Source organism: Prionailurus bengalensis, chromosome D1 (assembly GCF_016509475.1).
Source record: "Prionailurus bengalensis isolate Pbe53 chromosome D1, Fcat_Pben_1.1_paternal_pri, whole genome shotgun sequence".
NCBI lineage: Eukaryota > Metazoa > Chordata > Mammalia > Carnivora > Felidae > Prionailurus > Prionailurus bengalensis.
Genome location: NC_057346.1, coordinates 32873501 through 32891118, shown reverse-complemented (window position 1 = coordinate 32891118; position 17618 = coordinate 32873501). Strand labels below are relative to the sequence as shown.

Sequence of the window (17618 nt, the reverse complement as noted above, 5' to 3'; positions counted from 1 at the left end):
ATGAAGGAGTAATAATGGGATAAGAAGCTAAAGTAGAAGCCAGGAGACTCAGAATCTGCTCTAGCCCCTGCCTCTCATAACCTGTACAAGTTAATACACTATATTTCTCTGGAGCCCAGTTTCCTCCTATATATGAAAGAGAGGGAGAGAGAAGGAAGAAGGAATGGGGGGAGATAGGAGAGATGGAAGGATGGGAGAGATTGGGGAGGAAGAGAGATTGGTTACATGAATGCAGAGGACATTTCCAGCCTTAAAGGTGCTTTGACATTGTTTTGACAACTTGAGAATATTTATGCAATCTGATGTGCATTTTTACCCATTTGTGTATATAATTATTTGAAGCTAATGCTGATTGAATGACATTTTTTTTCATTTTTTGCCAGTATACCCATCAGTGGAACCAGGATGGTTGAAGGCAACTTACGAAGGCAAAACAGGACTAGTTCCAGAAAATTATGTTGTCTTCCTCTAATACTGTTTAGTGGATGGCAGTATCTTCATGGTATCCATGGTAACAATAATAAGTGCTATGATTTTATCTGACACAGATATGGGAATCAGCCCACTAAATGAAACGTAAATTTCTATCAAGTTCTACACCAGCAGACCATGTAGCTCCCTATAAATGAAAAAGAAAAAAAAATGCATAAATTGTTAGCCATGCCATTCTTTTAATTTTTACTTCTTGACTGGTTTCTTATTTTAAAATCTTGCCCCCACCCTTGTTTTTGATAACTAACTCTGCACATTGTCTTTTCCATAACAATTGTAGAATACTGTGTTAAGTACTATATCCCAGAAATTTGGAAACTAGAAATTTGCTGTAAGGATTTTCAGATAAGTCCTTTACTGTCTGGAATTCTCTGAGGAACCTTGAAATCATTACTTAAAATGTAATTTAAATTGTTCATTCATTATTTTTTCTTACGAATTTCTTTCTTTTCTATGTCATTGTTTTGCTGGTCCTAAACATTTCAAGGAAATAAGTTGTTGTTGGTTTTTTTTTAACGTTAAGTTTATTTTTATTTGTTTACCAAGTAGATGATGATATTCAAAAGCAATAATGTAAATGATGTCTATAAATGAAACCAAGTTAAGTCATACACTGATTTCAATATAAACACTCCATTCAGCATTCCAGATGCCTTCTATGGGTATAGAGTGGGGATTAGCAAACTATTTCTGTCAAGACCTGATAGTAAATATTTGGGGGTTTTGTATACCCTAAAGGTCTTTACTACAGTACTCAACTGCCATTGTAGCAGAAAGCACTCATAGATAATGAATAAGCAAATGAATAAGGCTTAGTGCCAATACAACTTTATTTATGGACTCTGCAGTTTGAAAATTTTCGAAATTTTCATTCTTAAAATCTATTGAAAAATAGAAATATTTTAGCTGTTGGGCCATGTAAAACTAGTGGCGGGTCAGATTTGACTCATGGGTAATAGTTTGCTGATGCCTGGTTTAGAGGATGTATAAAACTATCTTTATAACTTTGGGATTTAATGAAATTTTACCACATTAACATATAAATACTGATAAGTCATATGCACATATCATCTGATAGTGGCATTACAGTGGCATCAAAAAATATAATAAAATGAAAACAATGTAAAAAGTGGATTTTTAAGGCAGCAGCCTAAATTCTACTTGTAAGACTGTAAAGTGTCAATGTATTTTATTGATATCTAATATTGGCTTTTGAGAAATTCTTGTACAGATGATAAAGATTTTTTTAAAGGTACAAGTATGCTTAAATTCTTTTAAATTCTATACTTAGTTGCAATAAAAACCAAACATAAAGGTACAGGATTCTTAAATAATCTTTAGCCTCAGAATTTAAAATTGTTTAATCATCTTTAGCAGGAATAAAATCTGTACCTGACTTTATTTCATGCCTTTCAATTTATAGCTTTTATTAGGAATTTCACTGAATTTATAGAGTGTAGAAATAGGTATTCACTACCCATTTAAATAGATCATCAACATCTGGTCGTGCATCAACCATTATTTCTATTTCAATTATTCTAATATATTATCTCTATAAATATCTGCATGTGGCAAAGAGCCTCTCCTCTTAAGATTCCAAAAAGCTGGTTACTTGCCATTGATGGCCACAGCACTGGTCCACTGGGACATGATATTTTACTTGTTACTTCAGATTTCTCCATGTACAGACACTCAGGTATTGACTGCATAAAGCTCTTTTTGCAGACAGAGTCAAAATCAGAAATAAATACCAGTACATTGAATAAAGGGATGAAAAATATTTAATATTATAAAAATTAGTAATATAATGAAAAAAATCTGATAAATGTTTATTTTTTACCTCCTGCTTTTGATCTTTGTATACTTATGATCAGGTGTTGCTAGAGCTTTTTGGTCTCTAGATCCTTGGTGGCCTTTTCCTAGTAATAATAACATTGCTGATAGCCTGACTACCTTCTGCTGGAACAGAAGGCAATCTCTCCAATGTTCCAGTCCCTATGTTTATATGACACCCTCAGTTTAAATGCCTTTGCCATCATCTGACATCCTACTAGATTAGAATGTCTTAATGGCAAATTGATTACCTTGCAAAGATCAACTTGACTCCAAAGAAAGATTCAGAATTCCACTTCATTTGCTGCAACATAGAGAAATCTCAACGTTCATTTTATTTTAACACAGACCAGAGTGTTCTTTCCTCTGAGTTCTCTGTGAGCTAATTCCACTGACGATTAGTGAGGAATTAAAGATTTTGTTGTATAGGACATGAATGAAGCCCAACTATCCTTTATTATATACTAAGGCATTACTATACATTTATTGTGGCATTACTTACTGTGGTCCCTTTTTTGAAACAAAAGTGTAAGTGCTTGTTCAAATTGTACCTTTTTTTGAAGTTTTAATCTTACAGATTTATGGTGATGGTCCTTTTTTCTTCATATTGATTACATGTGTTAAGCAAGTCATGGCCATATACTGCTTTTCCTTAGAAATAAGTTTCCCACAGATAAGGTATTCATGAGCATTGAGAAAATCAAGACATGTGCTCTAAATTACATGGAATATTAATTACACAAGAAGGTAATGACAGTCATTGAAAGACAATCACACTTAAAAATTTAACCACAGTTCAATGATGAAACCTTAGTATTTTAGGGATAATGTGAAGATAGGTTAGAATCGCCACCTCTACATCTCCAAAACACACAATGTGCACACCCTAAACACTGCTTACAGTATAATCAGTATGAGGAAGAGTTGATAAGTCTATGTCAATCATCTTGTGTACTATGTAAAAATATCCTCGAGTACAAAACATTTATGTATTTAACAGGTGACTCTTTTGTTATGCCATAACTCCTACCACATTTATAGACACTAGTCAGTTAACTGAAGGTTTTTCTTGTGTTATGTGTAAATGTGTGAAAAGTAAAATAATCTTTGTATTCCTGTGAAGTCCATGAAGTATGAGGAACTGCCATTTCTTCTTGTTTGATTTGAGTGGCTTTGGTAGTTGTGTTGACTCTCTGTACTTTGTAATGAGAATGAGTGTAACCAGGTCTCTCAACAGTGGCTTCTTTGCTAGCTCTTTCAGGAACGGTGAAGAAAAAAAAATGTACTTTACAGTCTCAAACTATCCAAGTTTCCAAATAGGAAAAATAAAGATATATAATGACTTTTATTCTTATTCTATGATAATTGGTTTTACATATTGTGGTACTCCTTTTAAAAATCAACTAGGTTGAACCAAAAAAAAAAAAAATCCACTAAATTGTAAGGAAAAAAAATCTGGCCCTGTAATCCTTTGACAATAACCTCAATCACCTTGTTACTCCCAGCCTCATTCTTCAGGTCTGCATCTGTTTCTGAAACAAAAAGGGTAGCATTCATATGGATGCTGGTGTAGAAGAGTCCCTCAGAGCCTTCTCTCAGACAACTGTGTTTGTAGTATACCCCTCAATATGTATTTAGGATGCTTTAATTAGCATTTAGAGCCCCAACTTGAATTACACTTAACTGACTCACAAGTTAGAGGCAGACTGGTTAGGGTCAGATTTTGTTCTTTGTTTTTATAATAACTTTTTAATTTGCAGCTGTTACTATGACCTAATAACAGGTTAACTCAATAACCTAATCATTAAGTAGGACCCCAAAATCATATCTCCCTGTTAAAGAAGAAAACAGAGACTTTACTATTATCCAGAAGTTATTTTGCACTTGACTAAAGTTTTCCCACTTAGGGTGGGAATAGTAAATTGATGTTTACTTTTGCTTCCTATCTTTTTTGGTTACCTTCCAAAGTCAAAACAATTTTTACAAATGAACCTTTTTGAATAATCTGTGTCCTACCTGTCTCCTGTTAATCTGCAGACTTATTGCCAGGTATTTATCAACTAGTCTTACATTTCCCAAACACATTTACTGTATCCATTCATTGTCACCAAAATCTCCCTGCTTTAGATGTGCAAGTTCTAATTGGTAGTAATCGCAGACGAACTCTGGCTTATAACTGACGTGGTCTTTTAGAGGATCAGGTCAATAAAGAGGGTTTTTTATTTTTTATAGTGGCTGTACCCACTGCTTAAAATAAGGAATTTCAATTAAGAATTTTGACAGCACTCATAGTGAGCCATTGACAGAAAACTGATGTGAATATTCTAGATCAGTGGTTAGAAGCTATTGTATTAGTTAGGGAATGCAACAGGTCATCATTTCCCTCCCTGGCACTCAAGACAGATGCCAGGTTCAGAGACTGAACATTTCTTGGTGCTATAGGGAGGAGTGGAATCTGTTTGCTTACTAAGGAGTCTCAAAAGTCAGGGACCGCTTATAGTTATTACATACATAAATATCCTTCATTATCTAAGATGTTCATGTACAGGACTATGTGAGGAAATTAAGTGTTGGAGGCAGGTGGGGGGCCAAAGGTGCTGACACCACTTAATTCGATGACCACTTTCTCTCTCCCCTTTGTACCATCTGCCATCTCTCAGCAATGTTTCCTTTGGTCTTTACCCTTCCAGGGTTGAGAGCAGCCTAACTTTGCCTTGAATCCACCCAGTCTCTTATGTTAAATGTGTGCATTGTTTTATATATGGCAGCATGTTAGAAGTTTTATATCTGGCTTTGTATCTTCATTTACCTTTTTACAGAGAACACTCCCCACACTTGACTTATGCCTAAAATCTGAGATATCACCACATTGAAGGCTGTGATTTCAGGAGGAACTGAAACATTTACCGTTAAATAGGGAGTTTGGCAGGGAAGAGGACTTTTTTTTAATTCAGAATCTTATTTATATGCTGTTAAAATTTGAAGTACTATAGTTTATATTAAAATTGAATATTTAGATACTCTGTTTCAGTACTAAGAATATTTTTTGCAGCCACTAACATGACAGATTAATAGATATGATGAAAATGATTGTCAGTAAATTATCATATTGAATTTTTTGTAGTGTTTCTGTATTTGTTTTCACTTTGAATATATATACACACATACATATACAAACATGTACATAACCTCATGTTTTTCCTAATCTCATTTGCTACAATATCTTTAATGTATGTTGACACTGTATTTTAAATTAATTAAAAAAATAAACTATGTAAGCTCATTTTAATTTAGTCTTTGTACTTCAAGAGCCACTGTGTTGGAGAGCAGCTGCCTTGGATTCATATAGAGAAAAAACAAAGTTTCAAGTACTGTGAATGGTCATTTTGGGTGTCATTTTGGGAAAATCATAGCAGAATTAATAAACTTTTCCTGACAATTGGACCTTTTGCCAAGAAACTGGCATTATGACAGATCAAGAAAATGTTAATGTCGGTACCTATTAATGATGCAGATGTCTACAGGAGAGAGAAGTAAATGAGCCATAAACAAAATATCAAATATAACAGGAATGCAGGCTTACCTGAAAATATAAGTTTGCAAAAGTTCACAAGTGTGCTATGGAAGAAATATCAGCATGCAAACACTCCCTTAGATTTTTGTTAGTTTTATGACATTCTTGATCACTAATTGACTTCTAACTAAAACTTTTTCTGTATCAAAAAAAGAGTTAATCCTGTATTTATTTTGTACTGCTAAGTGGATTGTTAGAGTGCAGCAATCACCTTGCAAAAACTAAGCCTGACAGGTTAATAACAGTGCCTTTGAGCATAAAACCTGATCGACTCAACTGGATTATAACTTTCCTTGATATCAGAAAAGAAGCAAAAAATTCATGACACAAGATTGTTGAGATAAAAAGACTAATGTGAATCAATGTAAGTATGAGTAACCAGGAAAGGACTGTCAGGATAGGTATTAGAAATCATTATGGATGAGCTACTGTTTGAAAATGTTGGGTTGGAAGAAATTAACCTAGATGCAATTCCTTATCATTGATATTTTAGAAATAATAAAAACTAGTTCCCAGTAGCCAAAACTGGAATGGTTTGAGCAACAAAATAAGTAATGTATCATGATTGGGTTGTAACCCAAAGTATAAAATACTGGTGAATCCACACTGATACGAAGGACAATAAATTTTGTTTATATAAACACATGTAAAATAGAGAAGAGACAGATATTCTTTAGAGAAGAGTTTCAAAGAATTGGAATTGTATTATTCTTCCCTCCAGGGGGTAGGGTTTAACTTTTCCCTACTTGAGGACGGGCTGTTAGATTTAGTGATGAATTTCCAAAAAGTAGAGTATGGAAACTATTATAACTTTAGAGAAAAGCCAATCAGATATTATCCTCACATCATCAGTGAAACCATGTAGGTTGTAAGCCATAACATGATGTGATGAGAAAAGCCAATTACCTCTGGATTTCTTTCCCCAAATCCATACCTCCAATCTAATCATAAGAAAAACATCAGACATATCTAGATGGGGGACATTCTACAAGATAGTTACTAAGATACTAAGTTAGTACTTCTCCAGACTGTCAAGGTCCTGAAAAATAAGAAACTGTCATAGATAAAGGGAGATTTGGGAAGCCCAACAGCTGAATGCAATGTGGACCCCTGGATTGTATCCTGGAAAAGAAAGAAGACATAAATGGAAAAGCTGGTGTTGTATAAATAAAGTGTAAAGCCTAGTTAATAGTGGAAAAAATGAAAACAGTAACAAAATCAGCCACAAGCTTGTGACATGAACTGGGGCCACCTTATCTCCTTTTTGGAATTTAAGTTGCTTTTATTCAAAACTTAAGAGTTTCACATTTTTTCTCTGCTAAGTGGGATCTGTGTGTGTTGGTACCTATTAATGACAGGACATGTCTCTTGTTCATTGTTGAATCCCAGGCTTGTTCAGAGTTTGGTATACATCAGGGTCAGCCCCTTTCATTAAATGAATAAATTCATTAACAAAGGAACAATCATTGTAAGCTGTTTTAGAATTTAGATAATGCAGTTGTAGGCTTGGATTGTTTTTGTGTCTCTGTCTCTTTGCCCAGGAATAGTGGATTTCAGTCTTTAACATCCCCGACATATGACTATTATATGTTCGTAAGGACAAGGATTAGACACAGATTTGCTCTTTTCAATACTAGTTTGGTTTAAGGATGATGTTGAAGTCAATTTTCTAAACCATTAAACACAAAATAATCCCAAAATTTGAAAAGCTATGTTAAACTTACAGTTGAATTTCATGAGCCAAAGAATTACTGTTAAAATTTTGTGCAGCCAAAAATTTAGAAGCAAAAATTTTTCAAAGTTTTTTATGTAATGGTTCTTGTTACTTAAAAAAAAAAAAAAGATAGAAGAGAACATTTGAAACCACTTCATATAGGATGCCACTGGGAACACAAATCCCCAAAATATTAAAATTGAATGCTTGCAAATGCTGTTTCTGGGTGTTTAGGGTAAATAAGCCAAGTATGGCATGTCAGCAGGACTCTGCTTATTGATAGAGATTAGTTATCTGAAATATTCTACCTCCAAATTACCAGAAGCCAGTCTACTGGGTCAGCCTGGGTTAGAGAAAGAAAAATAACACCCTACCTCCTAGTCCTCATCATGGGTTTTGATACTCACTAACTTACCTATCTACAGACAGGTTTTTCACAGAATGAATGAGTCATAAGTTGCCTTAGCAATTATACAGTTCCAGTGCCTTTCAAAAATTTTTAAAAAACATTTTTTAATGTTTATTTATTTTTAAGAGAGAGAGACAGAGACAGCATGAGCAGGGGAGGGGCAAAGAGGGAGACACAAAATCCAAAGCTGGCTCCAAGCTCTGAGCTGTCAACACAGCCCAATGTGGGGCCTGAACTCACAAACTGTGAGATCATGACCTGAGCCAAAGTTGGATTCTGAACTGACTGAGCCACCAAGGCACCTCTTAAACATTTTTGGAGTAACAATTATTTCTTCAAATAGATCTTACTTGAAACAAATATGAGCCAGCCTATTGGAGTGTGTGCCTATATGTGTGTTAAAGAATGCCTCCTCTTCCTCCATCCAGGCCCACAGACTCTCTGGCATCTCCATAGAACATGTAGAGCTTTTTAGAACAAGGTATGGAAATGCCTTAGTCTAAATCTCTGCTAATTTAGAGATGGGGTCATATCAACACCATTTTATAGCAGAATCATGGCTCTTACCTCTGCTGTGATCTGACCACAAAATTTTTGACTGTGTAGAGGGCAGCTTCTCCTATACTTTGATCTTTGTAAAGTCTAACTTTATCTGAAAAGGATATCCTCTGATGAATATCTTCCCTGATGGATGCACATGGAGCAGAAAAGCAGAACAGTAAGATTCAACCAGACTTGGCTGTTAAAGGAGAGAGACTTTATTTTTTTAATTTTTGGTGTGTAAAGACCTCTGAAAATAGGTATAAAATACCTGGCCCCATATCTTGTACCTGTAAGGTATTATTGGATAACTATTATTTAAGACTTCAGGGGTTTGATAATTGAGCTTGTAATGTTCTGATGCAAATGAAAAAAGAATCAGATTTCACAAGTTTAGTGAAATCTTAAACTTAGGCAACAGAACTGAAATCATGGCTCCCAAATGTATTGTCCACAGCCACAAAGCAAATGCTCTCACTTGCACATACATTATCCTCCGGTCCTAACTACTAGACACAGACACTGGATATCTCCTTTTTCTTTTTCTTTTCTTTTTTCTTTTCTTTTCTTTTCTTTTCTTTTCTTCTTTCTTCTGACCCAATGTCACATGACTGGTAGTGGCAGAGCTTGGACTCAAGCTGAGGTGTCCTTCTTTGAAACCCAGTACTCTTCACAATGAACCACCTTTTTACTACACCAAGTGGAATATGGTAAAGCTTTGTGTATCACCACACTTGAAAGAAGTCTGGCAAACAACAAGAGAAAGATGAAGTTGGTGAGGAGACTAGAACTACCTTATCCTCTGAAAAATGTTTTAGACCAAGTGTGATCTGTTTACAAATTCAGAATCTGAATCAGCATCTGCATTTTAACAAGAGCACAAGATGATTTATGGAAACAGTGCAGTTTGAAAAGCACAAGTTTAGCAGAATTTTGAGGCCTTTGGGAATATCTGAGGGCAATAAAGGACTAGATTCATTACAAAGGCCAAATACAGAATCTTGGAAAAAGTCACAAAGATTGAGATTAAGGTTTCAAAAAGTAAGTTTATCACCATTCTAAAAGAAAACTCAAGAAAAAGCTTTCCATTGTAAGGAGTGTTCAAGTGCATCTGGATGACTGACCATTTTTCATGATTTCACAGAGGAAATAGAAAAATTCAATGAGTATTTGAACCAGTCTCAAAAGGTAAATTATTGAGCACCAAGACCTGTGTAAGTCATTGGAGGTCTTGAGTACATTAGGTATTATACTTCCTTTCAAGAGGACCATGGTTTATTTGGGTAACCAGTAAGTAAAAGTCAATGAGATGTTATATGATGAAATGCTTAAAAAGTAAATACTGGATTCTATAGAGGTGCAGAGAAAGGGCACTATTCTGAACCCAGGAGATGGCAGAAGTAATGAAAAAGAAAATAGGTTGGAGAGAGAGAAAAAAAAAATAAGTGTGAATTGATTATAACATGGTGAATGATGTCATCATCCAAACTCAGAGGTAAAAAGCTAAAAGGAGTGGAGCTCCCTGCAGTAAACTTGGATTCTACGTTGCAGAGAGGATGAGGCAAATAGAGAAGTAGGGGAGAGGGGAGGAATAGAGTGGGTTTTGGGGGAAGTTCTGGGATGCGCTGAATTTATTATTTTTTTTATGTCTTCATCCTTTCAATTAACGTAATATCAAGCACTGCTCTAGTTGCTCACTATTCAAAAAAGAATTACACATGGTCTTTATTCTTAAGAAATGTATAGCTCAATGAAAGAGACAGACACAACTAAGGTAAGTGTGATAGAGGCACAATGTGTGAAAGGAGCACACAATAACCCCACAGTTTAGAAGGAAAAGGGAGGTAGAGAGGATCAGAGGAGGTTTTGCACACAGAAGGAAACATCCTAAATAGACCCTAAAGGACAGAACGTTACAGAGTGAAGATTTAGACACTTAAAATTGAATGAAGTTTCTGACGGAACTAGATCTCTAGTTCTAAGTAGTCAGTAAATTGAGTGCTTGCACTGGCACATAGACATGTGATTGTGGGGGTATAGGATGAGGTTGAAAAAAATGTAAAAAAGCAGGATTGATTGCATGAAGCCCAATCTGAGGAGGTAGGGAGAGTTTAGAGAGGACAACGGTGTGATCAGATTTACATTTACAAAGATTGGAATGCAGGAATGAGTGTGTGTTCAAATGAATGTTGTGTCAGGCAACTGCAGGAGTAGGGCTGGGGAGACAATGTTTCATAAACCCTAGAAAAAAAGATGAACAAGACCAGAACAAGGAAATGACTCATTTCAGAGGTCAAAGTGACATGACATGATCATTTTGAATGAGTAATTTAGAGGACTCATATGTGGCTTAGATGTGTGTAGGTTGCTGAGGAAGGAATCAGCAATAAAGACAGCAGGCAAAGTTGTTAAGGCTGAAAAAGGCAGCCAAAATTACTGGGCAGAGTGCGTGGCTGGAATTGGTTAGTAAATTTGGTGATGTGGATTCGCTTGGCCTGAGCCATTCCTTTTTGGGAGCCCTGTGGGAACTGGAAGCAAGGCTTAGAGACTGATTGCTTAATGCCTCCCACAAAATCCAGGGGCTTTCAATTGAGTTTCAAGAATGGACATAGGTGGTTGGGGGTGGGAGGCATGAGTTACCTGAGTTCCTAAGTAAATGTGTTGTGTCTATATCTAATTCAAAATTTTCAATTCCACCTTTGACCTACCTCCTCCCAGCACAAAAAGTACCAAATGGCTGCTGCATGTACATAGTGGCTAAAAGTGTGGCTGGACTATCTGTCCGAACCCAGAGTCAGCACCGTGAAGGATGGGAGTGTAGTTTAACTTGGGGCCAGCTTGATCTCTTCCCATACAGATTGAGAAAGAAATGCCAGTAGACTAAGCTTAAAAGCACATGCCAGCCTACTGATTTGTGCCTATTCTTTGATGAGAGAATGCTCACAGAGACCACAGCAGGTATCAGGGGAAATTAATGAGGAGGTGATCACTGAATGTTGCAAAGCATTTAGGCTCCAGTCCATTCAGTCTGTTGCCTGGGCTGGGTTGTGACCTAAAGGCTGAGGAGGTAGCTTTTCTTCTGCTTTGTGAACTCAGGAGGTCTCTGTGCCAGAAATAATTCTGGCATTTGTAGAACAAAAGACCCCTGCCATTCTCTTCCCCATGACCTTTGAGGAGTCCAGGAGCAGGCCAAGTTTTGCTCTACCCAAGGATTGTTGAGTGGTGTGGAGCACAAAGCTATAGAGTTATAGAGTGTGGGAAGCTGCAAAAAGTGGCAGAGCTTGACCTTGACTAGTCTTTCCTGCTGTTTGTGGCAAGGCTAACCTACTGGAGACCCCACCCTGGGTAGGTGGATTGTTTCCCTTTGTTTTTTTGCTTGGCAAAGCTAAAATAACTCTAAAATGGGAATAACAATGTCTTTGTTAAGTACTTAAACATGATATATCAGTCTGTTTCCAATCTGAAAACAGAAAACCCGCTAGTAATTAGAACAGGTTAAAATTAATATAAAGATTTGTTAACTGTAAAAGGTGACTACTAAAGAGTTTAACATGTAACTCCAAAGAATACAGAGATAGCACATGGAGAAAGCAGCTACTACCCATAGGGCAAAGGGAGAGTATCAAGGAACTAAGAACTAAGAAGAGCTCACTTGAGGCTGAGATATAGACCTTATTGGAGAAGTATGGCTCCCCCAGGATATACAACAGACCAGTTATTAGAAACTTGCTAGTGAGTATGGGCTGGAGCTGGCTTCCATGAAACTGACCACGTGTGGCAGAGAAACTAGCTGGCAAATGCGAGCTGGTAAGCAAAGACCACAGAGATGAGTGCCACTGGGCTGCCCGTATGTGATCAGCTTAGTGTCCTTCTTCCTCTCAGATGACAAAGCCTAGTATTGCACCAAGTGGCAAAGAAGAATTGCTTTTGAGCAATTTATGACCCAGTGTCATAAAATAGGGAGAATGTCTTTGGAGCTGAAGGCAGTGAAGTGGTAACTGACATACTTGTAAAGATTTGTTTAACTCAGATCAACAGCAAAATGGTAAGAAAATGAAATAATTGGTGTATGTCTTGCATAAAAATGGATAATTTTTTGTGTCCAGATAATATGACTATGTAGTTAAAAAACCAAGACAGTCTACAATAAAATAGACAAAACAATCTATTGGAATTGATAAGAGAAGAATATAACGTGTATGAATATATAAAAATTAAGAGCTCTTTCTCCTATCTTGGTAATAACCTATGTAAATTAGGAGAAATCACATTTATGACAGCAAAAAATGAAATGTATACGAATACATATGTTAAGAAAGTTAAGGGACCTATATGATGAGGAAATCCAACAGTTTATGAAAAGACTTAAAATAAGACCCACCTTATAGGATGATAAGAATTAATACTTTAAAAATGCCAGCATTCTGTATAATTCTAATTTTAATGAAACTAAAGCAGGAATCCATTTTTTTCTTTTCTTTTTTCTTTCTTTTTTTTTTTTTTTTGGAATTAGACAAATGATCTGAGACTCATATAAAAGAATATGTTCAATAAAAGGCCAAGACATTTTTAACAGAAGAGAATGAGGGCAGTACTTACTTATGTTATACATTTATTAATCTAATTTTATTTATTTTTAAAGTGTATTTTATGTGTTAGTTTTTTTTAACGTTTATTTATTTTGAGAGAGATAGTGTGCATGAGCAGGGGAAGAGCAGAGAGAGACCGAGAGAGAGAATCCTTAGTCTCCACGTTCAACATGGAGCCTAACACACAGGGATCGATCTCATGACCGCAAGACCATGACCTGAGTCAAAAATCAAGAGTTGGAGATTTAACTGACTGACCCACCCAGGCACCTCAAATTTTAAATTATAGAAATTAAAACAGTACAGTATTAGCACTGGATTAAACAAGTATGTATTTATAAAAAACAAAAGTATATTTAAGCATTATGCAGAAGCTTAATATATGATAAAACTAAAATTTAATAATTTCAGTTAGGTTGATTTAATAATTGGCCAACAAAAGGGAAGGAAACTAAATTAGACCTTCTTCATACTCTATACAAAATAGATTTAGAGAAGAATTTATAAAATCCTTACAATTATATCAATAAAATAAGAAGAAATATCAGGAGCTTGTGTAGCATAGACCATCTTAAAAGCAAGAAACCACAAAATCTCAAGGAAAGAGATAGTCTTAATGACAGAACATTTTTTTAATTTTGAATAGGAAAACCATACCATAAAGTTGAAAGATCCCTTCTAAACTAAAAAAATATTTGTAACACAAGAGACAAAGATGATATCCTTAATATACAAAACACTCCTATGAATTAACTGGGGGGAAAAAAAACATGGAAATAATGTCAAGGGACCACCGTGAGGCAACTTAAGAGGAATTTGCATACAAATGTTTGCAAAGATGTTCAGCATCATTATTTAAAAATGCAAATTAAACTGATAATAAGATACCATTTTTTACCCAGATGATTGGCAAAACATCTAGTTCTGTGGAGGTTGCAGGAAACTGAGAACATTTATCGGTGAATTACCTGTGAATTACTCCCAACGTTTTGATCCAAAATATTTAGCAAAATTTGATTAAAAAAATAGTAATAACACATATACTACTATCCTTGTAATTGGATTCCAGTAATCCAATTTTGGGAAATGTGTATTTCAAAAATATAAGCTCCAGTATAAAACATGTGTTCAAGGATGTGTAACATAATTTCATAGTTTCCAGTTTATAAACAGTGGGTATAAAAAGACACAATATTCTTCTTTTTTTAATGTTTATTTATTTATTTTGAGAGACAGAGAGAGCGCAGGCAGGGCAGGGCAGGGCAGAGAATGCTGTCAGCACAGAGCCCGACATGGGGCTTAATCTCATGACCATGAGATCATGACCTTAGCCAAATTCAAGAGTTGGATGCTTAACCAACTGAGCCTCCCAGGTTGTCAAAAGACAACGATATTCCTTTTTCTTCTCTTCTCTTCTCTTCTCTTCCCTTCCCTTTTCTTTTCCTATTCTTTTTTTCTTTTTCCTTTCCTTTCCTTTATTTTTTTTTTCTTTTCTTTTTTTGATTTACATCCAAGTTAGCAACAATGATTTCAGGACTAGATTCCTTAATGCCCCTTACCCACTTAGCCCATCCCCCCTCCCACAACCCCTCCAGTAACCCTCTGTTCTCCATATTTAAGAGTTTCTTGGGGCACCTGGGTGGCTCAGTCAGTTGAACGCCTGACTTCAGCTCAGGTCATTATCTAGCGGTCTGTGAGTTCAAGCCCTGTGTCAGGCTCTGTGCTGACAGCTTGGAGCCTGGAGCCTGCTTCAGATTCTGTGTCTCCCTCTCTCTCTGCCCCTCCCCCAGCTCATACTCTGTCTCTCTCTCTCTCTCTCTCAAAAATAAACAATTAAAAAAAAGAGTTTCTTATGTTTTGTCCCCTCCCTGTTTTTATATTATTTTTGCTTCCCTTCCCTGTGTTCATCTGTTCTGTGTCAGAGTTCTGAAAAATTCTATAGTTGAAAAAGTCTATTTCTCAGCCTCCTTTGTAACATGGAGGCTATCTGATACAGTTTCTGCCACCGAGATAAATAAAAGTCATAAACTGGAAATTTCTGGGAAAGTTTTGTTCTAATAAGTGCTACTGCTACCCCTTTCTTCCTTGTGATTTTCTTCTAATTCTTCCTGCCTGGAAAATGGATGGGAGACTAGAAGTGGAGCAATCGTTTTGTGACCATAAAAATAAAAACAAGAAGGATGCTGGGTCATTTTTATAATCATGGAACCTGAACTAACTCCAAATTGCTGTTTTATGAGAAAAAAACATTATTTGGTTAAGTGTTATAAGAGAGTTTCTTTTATAGTCAGTCAAATGAAATACCTTACATCCTCATCATTTTACTAAACCAAACAATTTGCAGAACTAAAGAATAACAATCATGTAGAAATGCCACACTTAACATACATGGTGGTTGAGTACTGCTGATTTCATGCGTACCTTTCAAGGAACCAGAAACTCTAATGTAGAAGGGTCTATGTTTGTGAGATATGACTTACCATATATATGTATGGTATATAAATGTATACATTTAAACTTTACTGAGTCGCGTTTCTTCCCATTTATATGTTCAGTGACTGGAATCACCAATCCAGTTGCATATTATAGAGCTGTAAACTTTAAGCTTAAAACTGAATGTTTTGGGGGCACCTAGGTGACTCAGTCGGTTAATTGTCCAACTTCATGATCTCACAGTTCGCGTGTTCAAGCCTGTTATCAAGCTCTGTGCTGACAGCTCAGACCCTGGAGCCTGCTTCAGATTGTGTCTCCCTCTCTTTCTGCCCCTCCGCTTCTCGTGCTCTGTCTCTCTCTCAAAAATAAATAAAAACGTTAAAAAATTTTAAATGAATGTTTTGTTCAAAAGTTTTGCTTATAGTTCCATGAGAATACAACGAATCTGTTTAAAAAATTATTCATTGCAGCAAATAGCTCATAGCAACTCAGTTCAACTAGAAACAGTGCATTCTGCATAATAAATGCCTTCTTTGTACCCACCTCTTCTAACTCTCTAGAGGGCTGCTCCACTTCAGATGGACAGTACAGTCTTGTGTGGACAGAAATGCCAAGGAAAAAATAGAAGGAAGGAACATGTAGGAGTAGTGAAATGACAGAGTTGAGGAGCTCTATGGAAAGCCTCTGCACATGGGATGTCACCACTTATGGACAGAGACTATTATAATATGTTGAGCACATGTGGAAGCTCCAAATGAACAGAAGACTTTTTCAAGTGACAACATGAATGAGTATTATGGATGAGTCTGGGACTCTACATTCTAGGTTCTGATCCAATGTTACTCTTTGCAATTGTGCAGAGCCTCAATTCACTCATTAAAGGAAGACATATATATCTCATTAGCTTTACTTATTCTGACTTGCTAATTTGTGAGTATAAATTATATTTTAGTGTATGTGCTTATATTTGTGGATATTTTGTTCTTACAGCTTCACTGGCCCACAGCAATTGTGTTTAATGAAAATCAGGTTGGTCTTGGAGTCAGAAAACCTGGTTGGAATCCTGGTTAAGCCATAGACCTAGTTGTATAATTTTGTACAACTCTTATCTATAAGCCTCAGTTCCCCCATCAGAAAAATAGAGATAATATACATCTTACAGTGTGTTATGAAGCTTTTATAAAATTGTGTACCTCTTCCACAGGACTGCCCAGCAAAATGAAAGAGATGAAAGATAGAAGCTTTGGACAGGGGTGCAGCTAAAACAACATGGGTTAGCAGGGGTCTCACACTCAAATACCTACTAGTTCATACAGGTAATGTAAAAGTGTGAAGGAGGCAAGTGAGGCTGTGGTGATTACAGAGTACTGTCCCTGAAAGGCTCAGGCCTTTTAAGCTCCAACTGATTGCTGCTATGTAATAATGTAGGCTTAGATTTTCTGAGTTTTAAAGAGATGACAGGAATGTGGGTGTTCATGTTTTAAAACCTTGTTTTCAAAATGATGGCAAATATTTTAGAATGTTAAAAGATTGTTAGACTAAATAACATAACTGTGGAAGTAGCTAGTAGGCTACTGGTTTGTTATCTTTAGGTTTCACTGAATTTTAGAGGAGGGCTTTAATTTTTCTTTTCTCCTGGCTGAATAATAGGTCCCATTGGCTGAGGAAACTCAAGAAATATCTGAGGTTCTTGTCTCCAAAACGGCTTCTGTGTTTACCTTCCAAGTAAACAGCCTCCATGTATATATTTCTGGCAGAGTTTTGAGTGCATACAGCTGCTAACAAACAGGAGAGCTCAGCTATATCTAAAGGTGTTAAGAGGAAGTTTCATTATTTCATTTGGAACAAGTGGGCAGAGGATATATTGGCTCTGTGTGAAGTAAGGATGATTGAATGTGACCAGGAAATGGCCAAACAACATGAACATTTAAAAGAAGTCATCTAAAATAGGCTCACTGGGGCATTAGGAAAAAACTTGATTTTTTTTTAACCCAAATGCCCAGAATCTTTTAATTCAAAATCGTTATGGATAGG

At 36.0% G+C, this 17618-nt stretch overlaps 1 protein-coding gene across 1 annotated transcript in view; it reads left to right on the top strand.

Annotated features, from left to right (window-relative positions):
• ARHGAP42 (Rho GTPase activating protein 42) overlaps positions 1 to 3673 on the top strand; it is a 338134-nt gene extending 334461 nt beyond the window's left edge. Inside the window, exon 24 of the mRNA XM_043579877.1 lies at positions 384 to 3673. Coding sequence (XP_043435812.1) covers positions 384 to 472 — 89 coding nt within the window. The 3' untranslated portion in view covers positions 473 to 3673. The remainder of the gene's footprint in view (positions 1 to 383) is intronic.
• Positions 3674 to 17618: the final 13945 nt, after the last annotated feature.